This window comes from Emys orbicularis, chromosome 15 (assembly GCF_028017835.1).
Source record: "Emys orbicularis isolate rEmyOrb1 chromosome 15, rEmyOrb1.hap1, whole genome shotgun sequence".
NCBI lineage: Eukaryota > Metazoa > Chordata > Testudines > Emydidae > Emys > Emys orbicularis.
In genome coordinates, this window is record NC_088697.1 from 26007814 (window position 1) to 26035742 (window position 27929).

The window sequence follows — 27929 nt, forward strand, 5'->3', positions numbered from 1 at the left end:
TTATAAAATGTGAAGGGTTTTGAAAGCAGCCACAACTTGCTTCTCTATTTCATGTCTGTTTTGCAGAGTTTTCAGTGAGGAAATTTGAGGTAAATTCTGTCCTTTTAAAGTATGTGCTGGAGTTCTTTCCTCTTTTGGTTCTTCATCTGATCGTTTTGCTGAGAACGGTTTTGGTTTAGGAATCTTCTTAGCATATTCCAGAGCCTAATAATATAAAGATTGAAAGAAGTTTGAAATTAAACAATAAAATCAGAACAACACTTTTAAAATGGCAGGAGAACATAAGAATTTTCATACTAGATCAGATTAATGATGTAATAATTCCATATCTTGAAGTGACTAGTACCAGAAGCTTTAGAGGCAGGTGCAGGAAACTGCAGCGGCCAGCACATCCCTCGGCCCATGCTGCTTCCCGCAGCCCCCATTGGCCTAGGACAGCGAACCGCGGCCAGTGGGAGCTGTGATCGGCAGAACCTGCGGATGCTACAGGTAAACAAACCGTCCCGGCCCACCAGCGGCTTTCCCTGACGGGCCGCATGCCAAAGGTTGCCGATCCCTGAGTTAGAGGTTGCCTTATACCTTGAAGTATGCAGGTTTATATCCCTTCCAAAACTTTTTATAACAAAAATAGTATTTACTATTATAATTTTGTATATTCTCACATGCCTTTATAAATATCAATTCTGTTTTTTATTCCTGTTGAGCTCTTGGCCTCAATGATATCTTGTGCCAGTGAGTTCCTCATAGCCAAAATGTGGCAAGTTTCAGAAAGCAGAGATTTATTCTATAATAGACCCCCCCATCCTTCCTCAAAAATTACATTACAAAAGGCCTAAAATGATAAGATGTTGAGATACTTCTGAAGACTTTAAAATCAAAGCTTAGACTAACTTTAATGGAGTCCCTTGCAAATTTCATTTCTGGTTAGTTTGAAGGCTGATACATTTCTTGACAAGAGAAGGAATACAATGAGGATTGTACAAAAATAATTAATAGGTAACTGACCTTGAGGAACTTTCTATATTAGGAGTGCCTGGGATTGTTTAAAAAAAAACTATAAAAATGGCAGCGGGAGACCCTCTATCTTTTGGCACCCAACCCAAAATTGTTCTAGGAGTTCACTTTCCATGGTTCTCGGACACCCATGGACACATGCAGAGTCCAGTCTCTCAAGCCCTCTCCCTCGCACTTTAATGAGAGTTCTAGCCCCATCTAATGAGATGCTTTCTAGTCTGACCTTATGTCTTGATAATGATGACTTGATCTGAGGTTTTGCTGGTGGTTTCTGCGCAGTAGCAACGTTCTTCATGTTGTGCTCCTTAACTTGCTTTGCATATTCCTTTTGCTTATTTAACTTTTCTGTCTGGCAAGTGAAAAATGTAATGGTTATTTAAAGTTTTGAGGGAGCAGTTAATTAACCCCTTTACTGCCGGACTTTCCTATTTACACCTGTGAGGCTGTTTAAAATGCCACTAATCATTGCTCAGCCAGATCTTCTTAAAAATCTAGTTTTTCAAGGTTAGGTAATGGTAATTCTTTATTTTCAAGAGCTCTTCCTTTGTTATATCGAGGATGCAGCTACTTGAAAATGGAGCAGTTTGCATCTTTATTACCACATAGCTGTTTCAGCATATTACTTCCATTCTAAAATGGTTGCACTAGCTACCTGTCCAGTTTTGCATTGATTTTTAAAGTCCTTCTACTGCATTTAAAGCCTTGAATGACTGTAGTCCATTTATTTAACCGATTTTCTGTCTCTGTTTCCAACCATTTGTTACTCTCAGGCTCAGCAAGGTATTTTAGTTTGCCCCAGTTAGGAGCTGGTGTCAACATTTCATTTTTTTCCCCCATTGCAATTTAATAACACTTTATTGGCATGACAAGCTATACAAGTGTTGCCAAAGTATTAAAAAGAGACAGAACCCTCTGCTGTATGGAGGAAGGCCGTTTTGTAGCAATGCATCTCTCTCTATCTATTGATATAGATTTGAGATGACCAATCTATCTAATTTACTGCAAGGCTGAAGAAATCACTGTAGCTTTTAAACTGCCAAAGGGCTGATGATTTTATCATTTTAGCTACGCAATGCTCTGTCATATTTCTGTGAAGGACGCTATATAAATATAAATAGCGGTTGTCTTATCAGTAGGGTCTTATCAGTAGAGCACATGGGATCTGATCTGCAGCACTTGAGATGTACATCTGCTTAATGTAACTAGTAAAGTCACTGGCAGTGAAGAGGTCAAATGATATTTTTCATTCAGACTCTTTCTCTGACAATCATCTCCTCTTTGGCACAGTAAGATCAGAGGTTTGCTTAACAGTGAGTAATGTGCATTCAGCTACTTCCCTGTTGCACTTACTTTACTGTATTTACTTTCATTTTCTCTTCCAAGGTTCAGTAAGACTGTCTCCTGTGAATGACAGTGCAGCTAAATCATGTTAAAGTCATTCATGTACACTTCAACTACCACAGGGAGAACAAAGCAGTTTGGACTTGCCTTCAGTTGGATACTCACCTGCTGAAAATTCCTTTAATGGATGCCTGCTTCTGAGAACTACAAAACTAGAGGGATGAATCTATCAAAGATATAATTGTCCCTTCTATTATACACTTCTTCCTTTTTATGTGCGTGCATGAGTTTTCTGGATAGATATCCATGATATCAAAGGAAATCTGGACTGTTAATTATCCGACGAAGTGGACATTCACCCACGAAAGCTTATGCTCCAATACATCTGTTAGTCTTAAAGGTGCCACAGGACTCTCTGTTGCTTTTTGGACTGTTAATGTTGGTAGTGAACAAGTCTTAGCACACTGGGGAATATCCAGAGGACTGGAAGAACACTTTTGTTGTGGCGATATTTTAAAAAAAGGTAAATTAGATGACCTTGGTAATGGTAGGCTGTCAGTCGGACATAGATCCTCGACAATGTAATGGAACGGCTGATATGGGGCTGTAATAAAGAGTTTAGATCAGGGGTCTCAAACACGCGGCCCGTGGAGTGATTTGCTGTGGCCCAGCAAGCTCTCCGCGGCCCCCCCCGAGTTATTTTCTGCGGCCGCCAAGCTCCCCTCACCCGCTGCTCCCAACCCCCCCCAGTGCGCCGCGTCCCCGTTCCTCTGCCTACCTCCAGGTGCTTCCCGCTGCCAAACAGCTGTTTGGCGGCGTTTAGCGCTTTCCGGGGTGGGGGGAGAGGAGCAGGGAGCCGCGTGCTCAGGGGAGGAGGCAGAGAAGAGGCGGGGCAGGGATTTGGGGAAGGGGTTGGAATAGGGGCACGGAGGGGGCGGAGTTGGGGTGGGGAATTTGGGGAAGGGTTTGGAATGGGGGGGAAGAGGTATGGCAAGGGCGGGGCCTCATGGAAGGGGTGGAGTGGGGGCAGGGCCGAGGGCACCGGGGGAGGGGTGAGTCAGTGACGCGGCCCTTGGGCCAATGTACTAGTCCTCATGTGACTCTCGTGGTCATTTGAGTTTGAGATCCCTGGTTTAGATGGATAATATAATTAATGTTACTCAGCACAGGTTTATGGAAAATAGATCTTCTCAAACTGACTTGATATCTTTTTTTATGAGATTACAAGCTGGGCTGATAAATGTGTGATGGGGCGTAACCTTCATCATCTGCAAGGCAAGGGAAAGAACCCCAATTAGTCATGCTCTGCACCTGGAGGGGGGGGGGGGATTGACTAATTGCCTCCTGGCCAGAGGAGGCAGAGTTAGGCCTAATAAGCAGACTGAGGGAACTCAGGTCAAGAGAGACTACCTAGAAGACAAGTCTCTCTGGTGGAGAGAAGCCCTGGGATAGGGTTTAATAGACAGGAAATAGCAGAGGAACAAACTACACTAGCAGTTGAGGCTCCTGGTGGGGGAGCCCAGAGGTAGAGTCAACAAGAGAACTACAGTGAAGCCCGAGAGGGGCGGAAGGGCTGTTAGTTTGAAGATTTGTGTGGACTTTTATTTGGACTTGCTCTTGCTGCCCTGGAAGGGGTTTACATTTTTTTGTTACTTGGTTGGAGGGCCAAGCCACAGAACACCCAGAGGGGGAGTCAGGAGAAGACACAGACTGAGAGAGGCTGCTGCAGGTCCAAAGGAGAGCCCAGGTGGGGGAGACCGACAAGGACTCCATGCAACTCTGCTACCAGAGACAAGGGGGTGCCCACGAGGTGAGGATGTGCTACTACAATACAGTGTTGATGTAATAAATGTAGATGTCTTGGTACCACATGACCTTTTGATTAAGAAACTAGAATGATACAAAATCAGTGGCACCTAATGAAGTGGGGTTAGGTCTCAATCTAATTGTAAATGGAGAATCATCAATTGGATGATTTTTGATGGGGTCCCTCAGAGATCTGTTCTTGGTTCTATGCTATTAAATATTTTTGTAATGACTAGGAAGAAAACAAAGTCATTACTGATAAAGTTTTCAGATGACACAAAGATTGGGGGAGTGGTAAATAATGAAGAGGATGGGTCGCTGTTACAGAGTGATCTGGATCTCTTGCCAAGCTAGGTGCAATCAATATATGTATTAATATGGCTGAATGAAAGGTCATATCTAGAAACAAAGAATGTAGGCCATATTTACAGGATGGAGGTCTCTATCTTGGGAAGCCGGGACTCTGAAAAAAAGACTTGGGGTTCACGGTGGCTCATCAACTGAAGATCAGCTCCCAGTGCTACGCTGTGGCTATAAAGGGCTCATGTGATTCTTGGATTTAAAAACCGAGGAATATTGAGTAGGAATATGGAGGATACATGACCTCTGTATTTGGCACTGGTGTAACAGCTACTGGACTATAGTGTCCAGGTCTGGTGTCCACAATTCAAGAAGGCTGTTGAAAAATTGGAGAGAGTTCAGAGAAAAGCCACAAGAATAATTAAAGGATTGAAAAACATGCCTTATAGTTAAGTTTGATAGTAAAGGGTTCTGTAATCTAGCAGACAAAGATATAACAAGCTCTAATGACTGAAAGTTGATCCAATGGTTGAAAGCTAGACAAATTGAGACTAGAAATAAGGTGTACATATTTAAATGAGAATAATTAACCACTGGAACAACTTATCAATGGTTGTGTTGGGTTTTCTAACAGACATATTCTAGTTCAACCACTTGAATGAAGAATTAATTCAGGGCTATATTATGCATGATATCTGACTAGATGATGACAATGGTCCCTTCTGACCTATGAATCTATGAAAATTAGCTGTGGGTTTTGTGAAAACCAAGTCTTGAAATCTAGCACATATTTATACATAGTTTTGCAATAAACTGGCTAGTGTGAATGAGTGCTAATGGACAAGCAGTATTGTTCAACTGTGTAACAAACCCTGTATTGCTAAGGAGAGTCCCTTTTAGCACAGGTGGCTGGAAGTTTGAGTGTTCTATAAAAAATTCCAAAAGGCGATGGGGTACAGCCTAATGACAGGCATGATGTGTTAGGGGCCATGGACCTGCATCAATACTGTTTATATGGATCAGAGAGGGCACCTGGCAAGAGAGATGCACATGGGGAAAAAAAGGGGCTACTTCTTAACCTAACTGGTAGAGGAGATCTTAATGTTTTGTTTTGTTTTATTGTCTTAGTTGGACTCATGAATGGCGTGGTTAACAGATGCCTGACTAGAACATTATCTTTATCATTTATTTGATGGTAATGCCCATCTATGTACTAGTTGCTTTCCTAACACTCAGAAGGATGATCCTCTTTGGAATTTAATATTTAAAAACAGGCATTTTTTAGTTACTTTATCAACTGTGCTTTCATCTCCATTGCATTCTACATCCGCTTACTTGGCATAACTTTGGGACAAAAAAAGCAGACAAAATGCTATTTGTGACACCTACTTTCTCTCTGACTGCTTCATAGTCAGGTCCAAGGCCTCCGAGTTTCACATCCAGGTTCATGTAGTTTCTTGGCCTAGAAGGCTAAAGACAGAATCAAATACATCTTCCTTTAACTGTTGGTATGGAGGGCAAAAGTCTCCCTCAGTAATGCAAAAATCTTAAAGGTGTCTTTACCCTGAGCAGGTATGTCCTACTATAAATTACATTCCCAGGTATAATGACAGAACAGGAGAAAAATGGGTTTGCCTTTTTGAAAGTTTTTGCCAGGGTGTATAGAAAACAGTTTTGAAAATAAAGACAGTTTAGTGAAATGTAAAGCATTCACATGAATGCTTGTGTATTTAAGGTGCATGAATAATTTCCGCTTGTACTACAGCATATGATCACATAATTAAAGACGTGTGTAATGGATATGCACAAGATGGGCAGAATTCAGGTTGCATGTTCAACCTTAACTTTGGCACTTGCTTTATAAGTAAAGTGAGCAAACTTAAGGTTGAATGAATGTAATTTGTTTCATGTGATAATATTCCTTTAAAAAATTCCCATATTATGTAGGCATTTGAATGACTAACAGGCAAACCCCCTCCACTTTGTAATTTGCCAGTCTTGCATTTCATGAGCTGAATTCTATTAAACAGCTTAAAATGACAATGCATTTGGCAGTTATTACATTAACAGAACTTTTGAACAAAGCCTTGTAGCAAAACTACAGAAAACACCCTGCTTTTGGTGATAAAAGAGAAGTTCATTATGTATCCTTCTCCTGGTAACTAACTAAAGACCTAGTGCCTGGGATAGCAAATTCAGTGATGGGGGGAGAGAAGGCACAAGGTGGAATCCTGGACTCACTGAAATCAATGGCCAGAGTCAGTGGAGTCAGGATTTCACCCAGAAGGGGAGGAAGACCTGGGGATGAATGTAGAGGCTCTAGAAGATGGTTTGGGTAGACTAAGTGTAATTCTGATCTCAGTTACACAAGTTAAATTATTCCTGATTTACACTCAAGTCATCAGTGTTGCCCCTAATTTACACTGATGTAACCGAGAAGAATCTGGCCACGTAGCTTTAAATGAATACACTTGTTGGAAAAAATCCGCACCAAAATAAAACCCACAGCTCATAAATCCAATCAACAAAGTGCTCTGTTGTCAGAGATTCCCTTTATCTTATGAAAACGATATGGAATAGTTTCTAAAATGACTCTCCTTTACAATATTATATTGGTGATGCATGACAATTAGACACTGTTTTCCCATGAGGCTAGTCAAATTCTTCTTGCACCTTTTGAGTGCCCGTATACTTCCATTCTCAGAAATGCCGTAAGTAACACGAGAACCTTCTAATTAGGTTGACTTTGAACCCAGTTCCTAATAACTAGGGATTGCAAAGTTTACTCTTTTCCAATAATATTGCTATATGGAACCTCATTTGGCCACATGACAGTGTTGTGAGCAGCACCCCGTCACCCTTTTTAGTTGGAAGCAATCATTCACCTGAAAAGGTTAAAAATTAACAGTACTAGTATGGAACAAAATCTTTACAAGTGAATTGGCTGGAGCGGGCAAAAAGGAAGGTCATTGCTAGTGGACTCTCATACTATGCTTTTGTTGCAGTGGCCTCAACCGAGCCTACACAAGTGCACTGCACCCACCCTCCTGCTTGGGAGCACTGTCGCTTCTCTTTTGCCCTGTGCTGATCCCCCGTGCAAAACCCTTTTTTTAGTTGTTTGTGTGGGGAACCAGAATTTAATCTTAATCCATTTCTAACCATCCATTATGTTAGCTCCAGGATAAGATGCTTTTCTGGCTTGTCTGGGGAGGGCTGGGCATTCCTGGATCTCGTTACATCTGTTCCAAAGAGACTCAATTAACTTTCGTAGCTGGGCAAAATTTTAAAAGTGTGCCAGTGAAAATGCTTAATAATCCAGACTCTGGTTTGCTTTATTTTCTTTCTGGCCGCCTACTGTAGTAATTCCAATAATGTAGTGTCTACAGAAATGCCAAAAGAATTTCTACCAGCAAAAAAGTACTTTCTTCAAATGCTGAACATGTTTTAAGTCAGGCCCAACTGGCAAACAAATGAAATCTATATTATATTAGAAATATTAGACTTTTGTTTTGAGTCAAGTATCCGAACTCTTTTATGGAACAATTATATAACTGTTTTTTAAACTGAAGCTAATACAGGGAGTTAACCATTTAGCTGTATGGAATAAATCCAGGTTTTTCTCAAGAAGCTGTAGTAATTTCCAATATATTTTCAAAGCCAAAATATGTGTGAATTAAATTTGACCTTGGTGTGTTTGTATGGACTTCTATTTAATGTGAGAAGCTGGGTTGTACTGCGAGACATAAACAATCCAATTCTCCACAAAATTCTTCAGATGTGTAAGTGTGAGAAAGTTATTGGAAAAAAGGACAAAAACAATGGCTTGAACACAGGGAATGGAAAAGGAAGGAAATCTGTAGTTACTATCTTAATCCAGCTAACCCTTCTTAGAGGCAGTCAAGCAGCAATACACAAACTGCCTCCTAGATGAAGCACATGAATAATTATTCCAGCTTAGCTGCATTTCTCAGTGCAGACAAGCTAACTTCTTAAACATTTAATTTGTCATGGGTGTACAAGGATATCTTTATACTGTTCCATTACATCAGTGTTAAATGGTTATAGTATGAAATTTGGACACACAGAAGAGACACAGAGCTCAATTTTAATAAGTGATCATAATGGGATTGTCAGCAGACCTGGAATAATGTTTATAACATTAGCTTCACAAATCCTGTAACTTTTAATGTTGTTCAGTTTGAATTCCCTTGGAAACCAAGAGATTTGATCTGACTGGCAAATGGGCATGACAAAGATAATAACTTATTCAGATTTGAGGCCTGGCTACCTGCTGTCCTATACAAATGGCTTCTTTCTCAATCATTTTACCACAGGAATAACTTAAAGGATCAACAGTTCCCTATGTGTTCTAGCAGGTGACCTTCTCTGAAAAGTGGAGTGGAAAGATGCAGTGGTGAATTGCTTCAACTCCTTGGACTAGAAAGTGTGGGAGTGAGTTGGTCAGATCAGCTACTAGTTATTTTCTTTTTCCATATCTGCTTCTGCCACTGACTTGTTTGATGCTGGGCATGTCACTTAACCTCTCGGAGTATCAATTCCCCTTCTGTAAAATGGGAATAATACCCCTTTTAAAGTGTTTTGAGATCTATGGATAACAAGCACAAAGTACTAATTTAATCAGAGGAGGAAACAGCAGTATAAAATTGGTTTCTAATTCACCCATCTTTTCTTACCTTCCTAGTCCCTTTCTCTTTCAGCTGTTTTTGCTTTTCCATTTGCAGCAGGTACCCTTCTGAGTTGCTGCGACTAATTTTCACTCGGTTTCCTTCACTTCTTTCTGTGTTAATCTCTGAGTCACTTTCTACCCGTGGGATTACAGGTGGAAACCAGCCAGAGAACTGCCTTTCGGCAAGGTGAGTGTCTTCCAGTTGAGAGATTTTTTGATGATGTTGTTCCATTGTCTGTATAAGTTGTGTGGTTGGAGAAGGGCTTGCTAGCGGCTTCTGACCAGATGACTGGGATGGCCTCAATTTTAAAACAAAACAAAACGAAAGAAGGAAATTGTGTTTACTCATACCTAGATGCAAAGCCCCAATAAGCAATCTGTAAACTGAAATTGTCATTGCTATTCAAACATATTTTGAAAACCATTAGATATTGTTTGCTGGGTACATTTTCAACTCATTGAATTATGCACACAAGCTTTCAGAACATCAGAAGTGAACATGACCGTTTGTGACTGATTCTGATCTCATTCACACACCCATGTATACCAGGAATAACAACTGGGGCAAAGTCTGGGCCTGATCCAAAGCTCAGTGAAGTCAATGAAAAGATATCCATTGATTTCAGTCGGCTTTGGAGCAGGCCTTTTAAGTAGGTAAAAATCAGGCCCTTTGTTCATTGAAAGTAGAATTTTCATTTATTACCATCAATCCACACAAGCTCTATATAAATAGTTTTAACCTCTCATGCCTTTTTCATGCTAGCGGTGTCAGATTTTATTCTTCTAAGAACAAAACCTTTGACTTTGATGGGAATTTGATAAACAGAGCAAGTGCAGGATTGGTAAAAATGCGACCAGCTGCTTGTACCTTATATACACTAGGACCACTTCTGGTGGACCTGCAATTGGGAAAGATTTTAAAGAAGAATACCAGTATAGACAAGGGTTGAAAGATGAGTGCCAGGACACTGAATTGCATTGGAGCAATTTGGGATTTTCACTGCACCTTGCCACAAGCTGGGTTTTGGTATAACCAAGTTGAGTACAAACAGGCTCCTCTAGACTCAGTTCATGGATGATGCAACTAAATGTTTTTGTTTTGCTCTTTAATATCAGTTTTTCAGTTACCATTCTTAAGCCTGATCTTGCAGTCCTTGCATGTACAAACACACTAAGATCAAAGGGAATTTCAAGTGTAGGAATGGCTAGGGTATTGAAAGCTTTAAAATAGTGTTAAACTGTTTATTAAATCAAACACTAATCAACAAACTATAAGTTATGAATAAATTACTGTGGTTGAATGTATCAGATTTTTCTGAACACTTCCTTGGCCTTCTCTAATATGACTTCCTTGGCATCATGTACCATTATGCTAATAACATTTTGAAACATGAGTCCTTACCACAAGCTGTTGGTAGCATAGTTGTTGTGACGGCTCTGGTCTATATAAAATTGCTTTCTATGATTCTGAGTTGAAACTTGGTCTTTTACTGATTCTTGAAAATTAGCATTGTAAGTAGATGCGATGCTTTTCTGGTTTAGGAGCATGTGACCTTTGGCATACCCATCAGGTGGAAGAGGCTCCAAAACATAACTATTCTGTAAATGTTGCTGATTATACGGAGGTCTGTTTCTGGGGTTTTGCTGATATTTCTTGTTTTCTTCACTAGTATATGCTGGAGATAAATTCAACCCAGTAGCGTTTTTATGCATTGTTAGTTCAAGATGGTGCCTTGATGAAGCCAAGTTCATGGAGATTTGCTTCTGATTCCGGTTTACCAGATCTGAATTATTTTGTAAAGTATTTGAGTGTGTCTCCCAATCTGCTGCTGAACTAGTCTTAACGAAAGGAGTAATTGGACCAACGAAGGGATTTGTTTGTAACCAACTATGCAGTGAACTATTGTCATCTTTTTCAAGTTCTAGCACTTCAGAAGAGTTTGAATCCATATGAAAGTTCTCAAATTCTGATACATTGCGATGTGTGTGATGCTGAGGTCTTGGTTCTGCTAGTCTTCCTGGTGGATGCTGGACATCATTTGCTGGTAAAGATCTCTCTCTTAGCACTCGATTTAATTTTGTTCTGTCTACCTGGGGTCGTTTATTTTGGTGATCCTAAAAAGAGTATTGTGAAACTCTGAGGTGATCATTTTGCATGCATATTAAATGGTATCTTGAAGAGACAAACATACTGAACTTACACATACTTTTTGCTGCACCAATACCTTTCATTCAGGGATTTCTCTACATCCACAAACCTTAGGCCCCAATTCAGGACAGCACTTAAGCATATGCTTAAATTCCACAGAAGTCAGTGGGACTTGAGCATGTACTTCAGGTTAACCATATGCTGAAGTGCTGTCTTGTTTTTACTTTATTATACTTGTATGTATAGTAGACCAGGTCCTCAGCTACTGTAAATGGTGGCTAACCTGTTAACTTCACTGGAGCTACTTCAATTTAAACCAACTGACAATCTGGTCCAGTGTATAATTGAGAAATTTTGGAGTCAGATTTTCTTCTGGTGTAAATGGCACACTTTCATTGACCTCAATATAGGAGTGCCAATTTAAAACAGCAGAGAATTTGGCTCTGTTTACTGGTTGTTTTGTCGCTAGATTTGGAAATGGGACGTGGACAGAAGGCGTTAACTTCTGATTTGCTATTGCTGTTTATGATTTTAATTATATGTCAAAATGTCATGGTTTTTAGTAGAAAGAAATAAAAATACAGGCAGCCAATTATTTCCCTCTCCCACACAGTAAAAATTAAAATACTGTAAAAGGAGCTAGTGGCAGAGCTTTACTCTGACATATTATTGGTCAAAAGCTCTCCAGATTGATGAAATAAGTATTTTCTCAGCGTGACGTATTTAGTGTAAATATGTCCTTAGATGTCTTTGGAATTGCAAGTTAAAGCAATGGATATAGTAAGAGACTTGCCTGGAGTTATTGTCTGCATGTAGTAGTCTCAATTCAAGTTATTCAACCCTTTACCTATTGCTAATATCCACAGCACTAGTCACAGCCTAGATTACACACGACCTTTTAGAAGGGTGCATTTTTTAGACTTGTTTGCAGTGGACAAAGAAATAAGTCAATATGCACAGTTTAAATTGTTTCAATCGTTAAACCAAGTATTCATGTGCTTGTAAATCCTGAAACACGTCATCCCAGCAAACAAACAACAAACAAACAATTCAGGAATTTAAATTCAGTGGGACTTCTCTCACTACCCAAAGCAACGTACTTGAAATCTGGGGTTTACTTAAGATTTATCATCTTCCCAATTAAGGCACCAGGTGTTGATCCTTTTGAGGCAAGATATAGGTTTCCTTAAAGGTAATATACAAAGCCATTCTCAGTCCATTTAATCTTCATCAGAACTGAAATCCTCCATTTCATCCTCCAGTCTCACTAGGGTTCTTTTGTTACCAACACTTGCAATCACTACATAGCATATGCACTCAGAGTAACTGCTTAATGGTAGGTATTAAGTCCACATATAGAGCTGAATGTTTTGGTGAAAGCTTTAGCACTGGGGAATTCTGACTCCTGGTGCCAAGATGATAATTTGTTAGCTAGACCTCTTCCATAATGATTAGTGCTTTTACCGATGGTGCCACCGATGGAAGGGTCCCAGGGTCTCAGCATGAACCAGGGACAAACTGTGACTGAGCCATTGTTTTCCCACTTAGATGGATCAAGTAGCATTGTAAAATTCTTCCTTTACTAAGAAATTTGAAATCTACAGAACATCTTTTACCATGAATAATAGCATAAACTGCTGTTTGCTCTCTTAAGGAGCACAGCTTCTTGCCTTAAATGAACAGCAGGAAATTCAAACAATCTGCTTGAGCTACTTCAGCATAAACTTAATACAAAAACTAGGGCAGAGATTTTTTTGAAAGGAGGCTAGGCAATTTGAATGCCAAATTCCCATTAAATTTATGGGAACTAGGAGTTCAAATCCCTTAGGAGTTGAAAAAATATTCTGGGTTTAGCCTGTGATTCATAGCTACCTGTGTGTGATGCAGGGCCGACTCTAGGCACCAGCTTAGGAAGCAGGTGCTTGGGGCGGCCACTCCGGAGGGGGGCGGCACGTCCAGCTATTCGGCGGCAATTCGGCGGAGGGTCCCTCACTCCCGCTCGGAGTGAAGGACCTGCCGCCGAAGTGCCGCAGATCACGATCGCGGCTTTTGGGGGGGGGGGGGGGGGCTGCTTGGGGCGACAAAAACCCTGGAGCCGGCCATGGTGTGAGGGAAAGTGTCTGAGGAGAAGGAAAACACAAAAACAAGAAGGAGGAGAAAAGCTTGCAAGAAGAATAAGTATATTTATCTTGTTTCCCCCTATGTTTATACTTCTCCCTTCATAGTCACATAGACCCAGTTGGCCACTATACTATGAGCCAGCAGCAGAGCAATTTCTGCTATATCAGGATATCTTATCACAATGTTTGATCTTACCTATGTAGATGGGACATACCCATGTTATAACTATTTTAAACATACAAAAAGTCTGTAAAAGCAGGTGGAAATGACCCTGTAAAGACCAGGAGAGCCTGACTTTTCACTCGGTTACAGCAGTTTTATACCAGCATAACTCGGTCGACTTCAAGTAGCATTATCTTGGCAGACAGTCCAATAGTCTAGCACTTAATGCTTCCTCTCAGACTGGTTTCAACACCAAGAAGCAGATATAAACAACGGGCTGAGCAGAGCTGGAGCTGGTGCAGGGTCTCTGTCTGGTGACGTGCCAGCTGCCAAGGAAATGCTTGGGAACCTCTCTCCAAAGTGACAGAAGCTCCTCACTGGGGAATGCTGCAGTCTGGAACATGTAACGAATGGAGAAAAGCCCAGCTTTCCTATGGAAAATATCCCCAGAGGGGACTGTTGGGATCTCCTGCATCACGCAGGCTGGGAAGTCTCACCCAGTAGCTCCTGCATCCAGCTCAATGGCTACTGGCTGAGCTGGACCAGATCTTTCAAAAAGGTGTCCAGTCTCAACTTGAAGATTTCAAATTATGGAAAACTCCAGACCCTCCCCTCCCCTTTTGCCATGGCATTGCCTTGCTCTTGCCTCAAGCCAGAACTTCACACCGCATCTGACAAAACATGATCATGTTCTTGGAACATCGTGGTTTTTATAAGGTCAGTAAGAGGTTTGATTGCAGGTTCAATTTAGTGGAGAAAGGCATAACGAAGTTAAAGCCTGACAAATTCAAGCGAGAAATAGGGCACAATTTAACAGTGAACATGAATAACCATTGGAACAAACTATCAAGGGAAGTAGTGAATTCTCCATCTCTTAATTTCTCAACTTGAGACTGGATCTCTTTCTGGACAACATGCATCGGTGAAAAACAGGTTGTTGGACTCGGTATGGGAGTGGATGTGTGGAATTCTGTGGCCTGTCTAGATAATCTAATGGTCCCTTCTGGCCTTAAAAATCTATGAAACCTGGTGTAAAACTGGCGCAGTGAAGTGGAGAATCAGGCCGCAGGGCTTTAGCACGGTACCATAAGACTGTTGCAGACTCGGTTTTGTCCCACCTACATAGCAAGTGGTCTGTTCCATGGCAGAAATTGCTGCATAGGAAGATCCTTCAGTTGCTGGTCCCTATTGTTTTGCCTCCAGCACCCTTTGAGAAAGTCACTGTTACACTTCTCCTAAATTGCCAAATAGAGACCTTCATTAACTAAATCAAGATCGCAAAAATTTTTCCTACTTGTAAAAACAACTGGGAGAGAACAAGATTGTTACAGAACTCAAACAAACACAAATGGGAATTCTCAGCTAAGGTTATCAATGAACATTGACACTTATCATATACTCCGGATATTATTTTTAGACCATAAACTAACAATACAGTCTGCCCTGATAAGAAATAGGACATAACTGTGATGGCTCAGGAGCTGACCAAGGAGTGAATTGTGATTTGAGTCCTTGGTTCCCCTCTTATTCCGACAGGGAAGTGATCTATGCCAATCCTTAACTAGGGACAGATTTATTTCCCCTTCTACTCTGTTTTAGGACTGGTTAACTCTTGTTTCTTTTTACTGCATGTTTATTTTCTTTAGACTCATAGAATATCAGGGTTGGAAGGGACCTCAGGAGGTCATCTAGTCCAACCCCCTGCTCAAAGCAGGACCAACCCCAACTAAATCATCCCAGCCAGGGCTTTAGGAGAATTTTCTGCTGATACAGAGAATCAGGTGCTGTTGGCCTTATATCTGTTTGAGACTATTTTTGGTCTTATTCAGAGCATAATCTGTTTATTCTTACCCTAAACTGACTATTCCATTCCTTATTTATGCCTAATTACATATCTTTCAAATACTGTACTCCACTTACAATCTTCCACATTACAGCTGCACTGCTTTTTATTGTAAGGGCAAAGGAACAAAATGAATCTCTTGGTCCTTACATTCTCCTTCTCCACTATAGTCTGAGCAGCAAACTAAATTAATTATTGATGCTACCATAAATAGTTTTCACATCTGTTCTAGCTGGATTCTACTTTCTCAGGTACTTCTAAAGTGCTTATGTCTTTGTCAGTGATGAAACCTGGTCTACTCTGGCCTTATTCCAAGAGGTAATTATTTCACTGCACTAGTGTGAAAGGCAGTCAGTCATCTACTAGATTTATCAATTTTAGGTAACTACCTAGCTTGGCAGACCCTAAGGTGCACCCCCCTCCACCTGTAAACATTTTCTGTCTTAAAACATCCCCTTGATAGAGATCAGCATCCTCCCTCCCCAAAGAACACGGAATGCAACAATGAAATTAAGAAGCCCTGGTAACCCACCAAAAACAGTGAGCACTGGATGTATTAGTTTTATGGGCCAGTAGCATCATATAATCCTAAAGAGACTTGACCTTTTAAATCCAGGACTCCTTGAGACTTGGAGGTATATTGTGGATTTAATCCATCATATGGATCAAGCAGCATAATTTTTCTGCTTTCATAACTATCTTTCCTACTCTATAAATCCCCTAGCTACCTATCTAGCTGGACAGTCAGTAGGTAGTCATGGGATTTACAGAGTAGGATAAATAGTTATGAAAGCAGATACTATATGCTACTTAATCATAGAAATGTAGGCCTGGAAGGGAGCTCAAGAGGTCATCTAGTCCATTTCCTCCATGCTTAATGTATGTGATGGATTTTAGTGCCCAAGATTTGTAGAACAAGAAGATATTTAGGTGTATTCTCTATAGCCTATTTTACTTTGGCAACTAATTACTTTGACATTGTATTAGAGAGGTAGTTTTTTTTTTATATTATAGCTATCGACGTCTCTTGCAAAAATAGGTCTATTAGAGCGTAGCACTGGGAGCCAGGATTCCTAACGTGTTATGTGGCCTGGGGCGAAAAACTTAATCTCTCTCTCTACTTTGGTTTGTCCATCTGTAAAATGATTAATGCATTTACAAAGGTCTGAGGCATAACTGATGTGCAGTTTAGCACACTTCAGGTGCATTGTAAATGATTAACAGCAATGCTTGTAAGTGCTCGGAGAGCCTCAGATGAAAACCATTAAAAGAATTGTAAAATTAGTAATATTAAGAAAGGAAAAAAATTAAATCTGCCACAAGTTAAATTTAGAGGTGGAAAAAAAATCAAGAACAAGATTGTTTGCATTATAGATTCCAAAAACCAGATTCATATTCCACCCAGAAAGGAACCTTTAGTTGGTGTGACCTCTGGAGCCATTTGTCTGCAGGATCCATGGCCATGCTTTGAAAGTCAATGGCATTCTGAATAAGCCTCTCATCAGCAGTTTTAACATCTGAAACCTAAAGAAGAAAAACATATATTAAGAGCCACTAGATTTTATACACTGGGGTAGTTCAATGGGGCCAAGAACAGCATAAAAGATCTATGGATGGGGGGGGAAGGGTTAAACAAGCAACAATCCGCATGCCAGTAAACGTAAACAGTAAAATGCAGCATTATATTATTCATGGCAGGAGAAAGATGGGGCCAAACAGGAACATAGGCAAAGGGAGTTCACAAACAATTCAGTATTAATAGAGACCATGGTAGCGTGTCCATTAATAGGAAGGTGGTGGATGACATTCTGAGCACTTTCAAAGAGAACAGAGGGAAGGAAAGTTGCATACAGTAGTGACTCCTACTCATAGCAGAAGCTAATAGATGACCAAGCTGCCCAATATATGTAAGGTAGATACCTCTAATACAGGCAGAAGAAAGCAAACTACACATCCATCACTGCCATGCAGACAATGAGCACTGCACTAAAACAGTCATGGGAGGACATACACCATAGCAAAGCCTAGACCAATGCAGTTATTCATCCAGTACAGAAAGCACTATAAAGCAAAACTACCATATATACTCGTTCATAAGCCGAATATTTTTGGTAAAAAAGTGACACATCAAAGAGCGGGGGTCAGCTTATAAATGGGTCTACACCAAAATTTGATGATTTAAAACTCTATGGAATCATTGACTTGAATATCTAATACATTGTCGGTTTGTTTACCTGGAGCCCCTCAGCTCCCTGTGGCCACGGTTTGCCGTTTCCAGCCAATGGCTCCAGCTGAGGGGCTCCATGCCTGCAGATGCTCCAAGTAAACAAAACATCCCGACCCGCCAGCTAAGCACCACTGATGAGTGGGTGTGGCTAATTTGGGAAAGGCCACAGGGAGAAGATGTATGTGACCAGTGGAACTACTAACTATGCAAACTTGAGCTCAGATCATTAATGACTGTCTCTTTTCCATGCAACCAATCAGCATCCTAGCTGGAAGAAGAGCACAGATAGCAGTAGTGGCTGGGGCGCTTATAACCGCATGGCAATCCAAACAGCATAGTTAAGGGACAACTACACCAAACTTGTTCAGGGAGTAGGCCATCTGGATTACACTGGAGCTGCCTAAGGCCTATGACCCAAACAATGAAGTGAGTACTAGATATCCACAAACTTGGTATATAGGGCAAATCACTTGAAATTAGGAAGCATTCATATGGGTGTTGTTCTCAGGTAAAATACCTGACTGTTATACCAGGGTGCTGTGTACAAGTGAAATGCCTAGTTTAATGCTCTGGGCTTATATCTAAACCACTCACACACATGCTCTTCGGAAAGACTATGCAGCTCCCATAGATTGCAGAGGAATGCACAGCAGACACTTAGGCTAGGTCTACACTACCCGCCTGAATCAGCGGGTAGAAATCGATCTCTCGGGGATCGAATTATCGCGTCTCGTCGGGACGCGACAATCGATCCCCGAATCGACGCTCTTACTCCACCAGCGGAGGTGGGAGTAAGCGCCGTCGACTGGGAGCCGCGGAGGTCGATTTTGCTGCTTTCCTCACAGGGCGGTAAGTCGGCTCCGATACGTCGAATTCAGCTACGCTATTCGCGTAGCTGAATTTGCGTATCTTAAATCGACCCCCCCCCCCCCGTAGTGAAGACCTGCCCTCAGCACCTGAGGAAGCTGCATGAGTCAAGCTACAGTTTCTTAAGAACTGGATACTGACTTATTGCCCTCAGGCCAGCCTCTCTCTGGACTAACAGCAAGTGCTTTGTATCCCACCAATGATCCACAGAGCCCAGTATGAGAACAGCTGACACAGGTAATATGCTGTAGCCAGGTCTATGCAGATAACTCTGTCAGCTGGTATGAACAGAAATGAATTTACACTAGTGGGGTGGAGCTCTTACTGCTGATATTTCAGGTAAGGCATATTGCTGCAAATAGTAATGAAAGAGTCTACTAGCTCTTCTTACAGGAAAGAAGTTAACAAATTAAGAAGACTCTTCATAGGTTTTCTTCTCCACAGCAGACAGAGAAACACAGCTGTTTCATTGGTAAGATGTTTTTGGTGGAAGCCACTGACTCACTGCATTGATAGTTTACTGGGCAGGTAAAGCATACTTCTACATTATCTCTTTGAAAGAGGAACAGGACACAACCTCTGCCAGCATTTTTTTGTGAACTATTCTATTAATACCAATCAAATTGAGAAAATGATCAAATGAAATTGCATTTTGAGCATCATAAGCTGTGTAATGTCTATTCTGTTAAATTGAGGCCCATAATTGCTTCTCTGCTGAAAAGATACAACAAAGACAGCAATCATGGCATGTCATTATCCCAGACTAGAAAACCGGCCTTTGCAGTGAGGACTTCAAAGGCTTGTGGTTCTCGAATTGCATTTGGCTGCTATTGTTGAAGCGCAGGCAATCTTGATTAGGTGTTTACACTGAGGTAAGGCGCAGTGCACAGAGAGTCTGAGTGCCTTGGTCTGGAGCCATTAAAAAATTGTACATTATGTTCCTCGCTTTGAAGTAAGAGGTTTGTAGGGAGGAAAGCAACTCATATTGAGTACAGCTGAGCTAGATTGGGCAGCTACTTCTCTCTCTCTCTCTCTCTCTCTCTCTCTCTCTCTCTCTCTCTCTCAAAGAAACTCATCATCAGGTTCTTAGAGAATCAGGCAGCACTGCAAAAAAGTTGATGCTTTATAAAATGCTATATGAATTAATGAACATACATATCAGCCCATAAGCACGCATTTGTAGTATGTTTGGGTGTATATATAGCCCACAGATCTAATGGGCTGTGAATCTTACAGTAACTTGGAATAAGGATCCTTTGGTATCAAACATAGTAAGTTTTTATAGAGATGATTTAGTGAAATTACATGAAAAGCGCTCTATATTTTAATGCAACATTTTATACCCGTTATACTTCACTGTTAACTGTGTTGCTAACAATTATGACCGTTCTAACTTGCTGAAAAGTGGAAAATGATCCAGTTTATAAAGACAACATCCAGAGCATGTGTTCTGGATGCTGACACAGATATCCGAGACGCTATTTTTTTGTATACTCCTTATCGTTCTCTAATGCCAATTATCCATTTAACTATTCTCATTTAGTCACCTCAGTTAACTGATTAACTTACCTGCCTTGACTGTCCAATTCAGTTTCCAGAACTTTAAGATGAATGATGTTTCAGAGAGGCACCAGACCACCTTTGATTGTTTGCTGATTCCTAGCCTGCTAACAATATTGATACTTCTATTAAGGGCCTTATTTTCTGTGGCTTTGGGCCCAATGTACACCACAGTAAATAAAGAGTAACTCCACTGTAGTCAATGTAGTTACACTGTTGTAAAACAGGCATAAGTGAAGACCGAATCAAGGTTTTTGTTTCTTCTGTTGTAAAAATACATTTTAACTCACACTAACAATCTAATCAGTGTTTTTTCCCTTCTTTTTCTGGGGTTTCCCTCACATTTTTTTCAACCCTTCAAAGGCTCCATGGTACAGCAAGGATGGCTGGATGCCATTCCTTTAGAGCAGGGGTCGGCAACCTTTCAGAAGTGGTGTGCCGAGTCTTCATTTATTCACTCTAATTTAAGGTTTCACGTGCCAGTAATACATTTTAATGTTTTTAGAAGGTCTCTTTCTATAAGTCTATAATATATAACTAAACTATTGTTGTATGTAAAGTAAATAAGGTTTTTAAAATGTTTAAGAAGCTTCATTTAAAATTAAATTAAAATGCAGAGCCCCCCAGACCAGTGGCCAGGACCCGGGCAGTGTGAGTGTCACTGAAAATCAGCTCGCGTGCCGCAGTTTGCCTACCCCTGCTTTAGAGAATGTTAGACTTGTTCATTTATTTAGCCAGTGAGGATCCACTGGAAAGTGATATGGCCCTCCCGGCTTGGCTAGAAATCACTGTAATTCATAATGGCCAATTCTCCTTCCACCTATTCTGAAATCTAAGCTAATGAAAATCAGTATCTCTGCATCATCTCCTTGACCTCAAAGCCACAAATATACCTGAGTAGATATCTGATTATCTAAACTTTTAACTCCAGACTAAAAAAAAAAACTTGACACAAACTCTCAGTTCAAAGAGAATTTTCTAATCATTACCTCAGCTCAGCTACTCAGTTCAGATACATCAATACATTCTCATCCAGTACTTTTCAATCTACTGGTTAACCTGAAGGGATCTATCTTTTCCACTCTTCATCTCACATCCCCATATAATAACCATACAAGCAATGTTTAGGATGCGCCTGCACCAGGGCAAGGGCTGTTTGGAAAGCGCCAGGCACATTTTGGGCATTGCTGTTATAAAAACAACAAATTCCTTACACTGCCATGGCCTCAAAAACTAAATCCATCTGGGATTAATTACTTTGACATTTTTGGACTTTTCATTTTTCAGGTGGACGTGTTTTGCAGAACAGGCTTTTTCTCTCTTGTTTGTTTTTCCCTGCATTTTAGGGTACTCAGTGATATGTTAATACACACAAAATGCCAGATTCGGCTCTGTCGCAGCCATGTTATTCCAGAATAATTCCACTGTATCACTATTTTAACTGTGGACAGAGCCTGGCCCACAATGTCTTGTCCCAAAGGTGAATATTTTTAACTACCTCTACCTTTCTAGTCCATGTATCTCCTAAAGAAAATGCTTAACATGACAATAAATAAAAGAATGCTGACTGCTCATTAGCCTAATCATAGTGGTCTCATTTACTTTGTGCTTGCCTTGTTGTTATCCCTAATCTGTTACTTACGGGCTCCAATTCTGCACTCAAGCATAGAGCCCCACTGAAGTCAAAGGGAGTCCGCACGCGCGCACACACTCATTATTGAGGATCAGGGCTCTAGATTGTAAGCTCTTTGATATAACAAGACATAGTCCCTGCACCAATGTTCAGCCTCTAGCACAATTAAGTCCCAATCCCTGATTAGGACCTCCAGGTGCTACCACAATAATACCAATACTACTTACTAATAATATGTGATGCTAGGCATAGCCTACAAATATATTTTCAGAATTTCAAAATGGTAGATCAACATAAACTTTAATTAGCCTTAATCTAAATTAATAATTTTTGCCATCAACTGAATTATAGATGGAAAAACAAGTGCTCTTAATATCTCTTCTAGCAAAGAGCTTGTCCCCTATTCCACTGTTGTAATACATACAGCAGGTGCCCTCTAGTGTTTGCATCAGTTGTTCATTAGCCTTGTAGAATGATACATAATTTACAATGGAAGGTCTCACTAGCCAGCTTTGTCAATTACAGAGAAAGCTGTGGCATAACTCAACAGTGTAACTTTTTATGTTGTAACTTCCATTTTCACATTATTCTATGAGCTGTAGCCATGTCTGACCCAGGACATTAGAGAGACAAGGTGGGTGAGGTAATATCTTTTACTGGCTCTGTGTAGCTTTCAAGCTTGTCTCTCTCACCAACAGAAGTTGGTCCAATAAAAGATATTACCTCACCCACCTTGTCTTGCTAATCTTCACATTATGTAACAGATGGATAGTGCTGTATTGCATTGTAGTCCAGTACATTTAACAAACATTTTCAAAAGTATCCCCTAATGTTGGTTGTTTCAATTTTGAGAACAGAACTTGAGAAAACTAGGCCCTTCATTTCCAAGGGATTGTAGTGCCAGCAGCTTCCACTGATTTAAAATAGAATTGTAAATGCTCAGCAAACCTGAAAATCAAGCTTGAGGTGTCTGTTTGGACACACAAAATCTGGCCCCTTCACGGTTAGCAGATACTCTTGGAAACATGTGGGCCTAAATGTCACTGAGTAAATGTGTGAATGCATCCACCCAGACTGCACCGTATCTATATCCTTTTCTCTGATTTTTCAAGCTGCATACAATATAAATTGTATTTTTTGTTGTGATCAGAGCAATCGGAAAGTTGCAAATACAAGCTTTTTATACTGTTAAGAGGATCAGTTTTTTTGATTCTCTCAAAACTATTGTATTATCAGTGTTCCACCATTAGAAGTAATTTTTCTTTCATGCTGCAACACTGCTGTTTACCACCCATAAGGAGACAAGTGCGTACATTATTAGTAGAGCACATAATTAACAAAATCATGTAAGCTAAGCTAAACAACTCCAGTGCAGAACAAAATGAATCAATTAAGATGTGATGAAGAATCAAATCAAGTAAGATGGAAAATTTTATCACTTTATTACCAAGTAAAATTAAATTAAAATTAAGAGTTATAAAAAAAATATAAGGGCAGGAGGAGTTTATTATTAAGATAGCTTCATGCAAAATGTTGAAATCTTACAAATAGTTCTGGGCTCATTAGACCACGTCTCCCCTTCTGTTCTGTAAGAGCTATTGAGATCCTCTAGGGCAATGTGGTCACTGGTCCCTGGAACTTGCTTTTCAAGACAGACCGCAGGGCATTCTCAGCTGACAGCCCTTGCTGCTGGGAAATTGCTCCCAAGACACACAATCCTGAATCTGGTAACCATCAAAGAACAGGCTTTTAGCTAATGTACCTAATGTAATCAATTTGCATTGGCACAAAAAAGTTTTTTGTCCAAATCAGGGCATGGATTTGAGTCCTCCATTGCGATGCCTCTAAAGTTCAAATCCTGGCCTCTGTTGCAGAGATGAGCTTGGAGAAAATGGCATGAGGAACCTCTTTCCTGGCCTTCCCCTCTCACTGAACCTGTATGATAGCAGAGCAGTATTCCTACCTACTGTTCAACTGAATCCTAAGAGTAAGGCTTGGCTTCTGCACCGACAGCAGGTGACACAGCCAGCTTTCTAGAAGCCATAGCACAACTGGGGGCCATTGAAAAGCTACAACTGGGAATATGAACACCACAGAACACTATCATCCTATCAAGGGCAGGGAAGATACATAGCCCAAATGGTTTCTTTCATCACTTGTGCTATGGAGAAACATGTGATTGAAGGAAATCCAGGAATCACTCTGCAAAACCAAGAGATTTAGTAGATGTGCCCCTTTAATCAGTGGCCCATCCACTTAGTTCATAACCTGCCAGGAGACGTTCTAAATAAAATGCATTACCCACCTGCCCTTGATGAACTTCCTCTCGCTTTCTACTGTGCAGATGAAGATAAGAATCCTGTTTTTGTGTAGCTAATCCCAAAGTAAGTTTATTTTTTTCCACAAAGTCTCTTTTTGCTCCCTGTTGCTGAACTTCTACAGATCGAGGAGAAAAAACATCACTGTATGTACTGGAACTGTGTTTGTATTGACAATCATCTGCTGATAGCTCTCCTTTTGTATGCAATCTAAAAGGTACACTGCTTATCCCAACAGGTTGACCATCAAGGCTTAACAATTCTGTATCAAATGCAGAAGATACATTTTGTCTTTCTACCAGCTGGTAATTTTCCTCCAAGATGTCCTTGGAAGAGAGGTAAAATGAGTCCTGAGAGGAGCCCTGTGGGATTTTCTCAGCAACGTGGTGTCTTCTATTCACTTCAGAAAATTTTGCTCCCTCTTTATTGCTCTTCCAGTTGGGATTGTATCTTAGGTTACAGTATCTGTCCGTAGGTTGCTGTTTGCTATGAAAACCAGAAGAGAAATATTAATATATTAAAAAGAGAAAAACCATTCAGCACTTTGAATAAGTTATATCTAACCAATTTAATATTCCAGCCTTTGCCCACAGGCGTGTATACCCTGACACATGTGAGCAGTTCTACTGAGTTTAATGAGACCATTTGTGTGTAAAGTTTCTCGTGCATGAGACCATTTTTAGGATTAGGGCCCCAACAGTTGCACTGAGCTTGAGCCAAAGATCCACAAAGAGCACCTTCTTCATCTTTAATTTTAATTAGCATTAAATACTAATTAGGCTTAAAACTATCAAATCTGACCAAGGAATACAACATTTTCCTTATATAAATTCATCATGGCACTAACAGAGGGAGAGGGAGGAACACCCAGAAAATGCAATTATAAAAATGCAACAACTACTTTTTTCAATTGTCCAGTAAAATTTCATTTAAGAGGGCATAAATTATGAGGCAATAATTCCTGTTTATCTTCCATAGAAAATTCCAGTCACTCCCAAGGGTCTCTGCTCTCTGAGGAAAAGTGCTATTCCAATTAACATTGGTCCCTCACGAGTACTGGATACCTAAGAGGGAACAACCTATATATTTTATGGTATTATCTCTATTCATTACCATGCAATGCCAAGATATGTACTTTGCTATTTTAATAGATCTTTCCCAAAAGTCTTGTGTAGAATACAGATAGTTCTGTTCCTCTTTCGTCTCAACTACAATGTCATACACCCATGTGAAAAAGCCCCAGACCAGAAAAGAAATTTAAAGAGAGAGAGAGGAATAATCTAAAGTGTTGATCAGCAGTATCTTAACTGGCATATATGAACTAGATTTTAGGGACAGTTGTCCACAAAGTGGGTTTTTCAACAGTCTCTTAAGAAGTCAGGCACCCAACTCTTACTGGCTTTCAAGCCATGGTTATAAGCAACCTATTGGCCTGCTGAACTCTATAGAATCTGTAACAATTAAATTTTAAAGCATCTACTCAACATTTAAACACTTTCTAAACTAGTTACAAATGTACAAATATAAAGTGTGATCTAAATAACAAATGGACTCTAGTTCTATATTGATGCTTTTAGTTTCAGAGCACTGTCAGTGACCTGATATACTTTGTGCTTGAGATTAGTGTTTCAATCCCTGACAATTTATACCAATGAAGTAACAACAGCAGTCTTAAAACATCATTATTATTCATAAATGTAAATCATATGCAAGAATAAATGCCTATTTTGAAACAACATAAGCACAGAAATATGTAATATTCTGCTAAAAACAATCACTCAAATAACAAAATATGATTCCAAAGAGTCCTATTGTGTTGAAATGTGTGCACAGCGGCTTGATTGTATTATGTAGTCCAGGTCACCACACTGGAACAAAATGAGCGTGAAGAGCTCCTTCATCTCTAATCATCTGTAGACAAAACACACACCTCTTATTCCTGCCCCCCCGATTTGATATAAAGGTTAGATGGACTCTGTATTCAACACTTCTGTTGATGAGCAGACAACAGATGCAGGGTTTCCTCTTCAAATTCCTAGGTTAGTAATGGATGTAGAGAGGAGGTTTCATATGCATATACTATGATATTTGCTCCAGTTAATGGACTGTATTTGAGTACTTACTGTGATAACTTCAAACAAAATAAAATAAAATTTCCATTTAATGAAGAGCCTCATATTCAGCATAGTATTCAGTCAAAAAATTACTAAAATTAGAGCATGTTTCTAGCACAATTAACATCCTTTGCACTCACAATAAAATGTTCAGTAACTGGCCATTTTGCCTATTGAGGAGGTGAATAAAAGCACGCTATTAATCATTTAGCCTTCATTTGTTTGCCACTTTATTTTAAGTAGACAGTTAGATTGAAATGGCACATTATTATTGCTTCAGGTTTAATTTAATTCTCTTAAACACAACAATTATTCCCAATTTATACAGCATTAAACCTTTTATGCATATGACAGCATATTCAATTTTATTTTATGTATAAAGTTAATGCTTTTGTAAGAATGTGTGAGGATGACAGACAGTCTGCTGGAATTTTTAATTTAGCATTTATATAGTTACTGGATAAAAATGCATCTATTCAACCCTCCAGTTTTTCAATATTGTTTTAAACATAAGTTTTCTAATATAAGTGCAGCAAACCAAAGTGATTAAAAAATCACTATCTGAATGTAAAAGTGAAACATGCATTTCTTAAATTATTTAGAAAGATGCCCCATCCTATCAAGTGCATAGAAAAGGACAACAGTCACCAACTATCAGTTTTGAACAAGTACCCAGTCCGTTATGGTAAGTGCTTTAAGGCTTGATCCAAAGGCCATTCAAGTTAGTGGGACTCCTTTCACTGACTTAAGTGGACTTTGGATAAAGCTCATAGAGAAGAATGGATGTCTATTTTACTGGGCCTATAGCAGCAGAAAATTATATCACTCCTCTACGTCAGCTCAGCTGTACTGGCTGGCACTGTGGATGAGCAGAGGCAAGGCTTTGCTCATTTCCCCACACTCCTGCCCATCTACTTTGAGGGCAAGTAAGTGGGTATGACGCACCCACCTACTTTTGCACTCCCAAAACCAATGTCTAGGTAGCTTATATAGGGGTGTAAGGCAGGTTCTGACTTTCCCTTACTTTCCTAAATGGGAGTGTAGTCAGTGCAAGCTACAATCTAGCCCTCAGTGAACAAAGAATGGTTGCTCTCCCTTCTTTTCTAAAGAAACAAAGTTGTACAGCACAATACATTTCAAAACACATCGCCCTGAATTCACATTCACAGTAAGGCCTGGTCTACATACAGTCTTTGTGCCAATTTAACTATTTCTATTAGATAGGTGTAAGTTACATTTATGCCCACTTTAATGCACTACTCGAATGGCTTAGCACAAGAACAGTCAGGCCTATCATAGCTATATACTAAAAATATATTCCTTACCTTTCATTATGTTTTCCATAATCTTTTCCATTTGAAAACTGTACTTTGTCATAATTTGCTCCTTCTGAGTCATTCAGACTTTTCTCCTCCAGACTATCTTCATCTAAGCTGTCATTCTCCAGCTCATCAGAAGACTGGCCTACCAGTACTTCATTTTCATAAATCCGTTTTTGAAGTTCTAACTGATATTGTATCTCTTGAGTAAGGCTTTCAGAATCAGACTCCTGAGAGTCATGCAGACTTGGATGCCAGTTGCCGTCACTTAAAGATGGTCCTTTTAAATTAGTATGATGACCATGTGGCTGGATTAATACTCTTTGAGATAAGCTATTATTCATGTTGCAAATGTGTAGAAAGGAAAGAGTGGAAAAATATGATTCAGATGTGAAGAATTCATTCTGTATTTTGTGCTGCAGTGTAGACCAGACCTGTATTTAGGAAATATGAGACTAAATGTAAACA

At 40.0% G+C, this 27929-nt stretch overlaps 1 protein-coding gene across 1 annotated transcript; it reads right to left on the bottom strand.

Moving 5' to 3' along the window:
- On the bottom strand, positions 1 to 27805 carry JHY (junctional cadherin complex regulator). The gene is made up of 8 exons (XM_065417426.1): positions 27468 to 27805; positions 24016 to 24514; positions 16837 to 16947; positions 10551 to 11263; positions 9156 to 9447; positions 5851 to 5931; positions 1238 to 1363; positions 1 to 204 (listed from the first exon to the last, which is right to left on the bottom strand). Exons 1-8 carry the CDS (start codon positions 27803 to 27805, stop codon positions 1 to 3), a joined length of 2364 nt encoding a protein of 787 aa, XP_065273498.1.
- Positions 27806 to 27929: the final 124 nt, after the last annotated feature.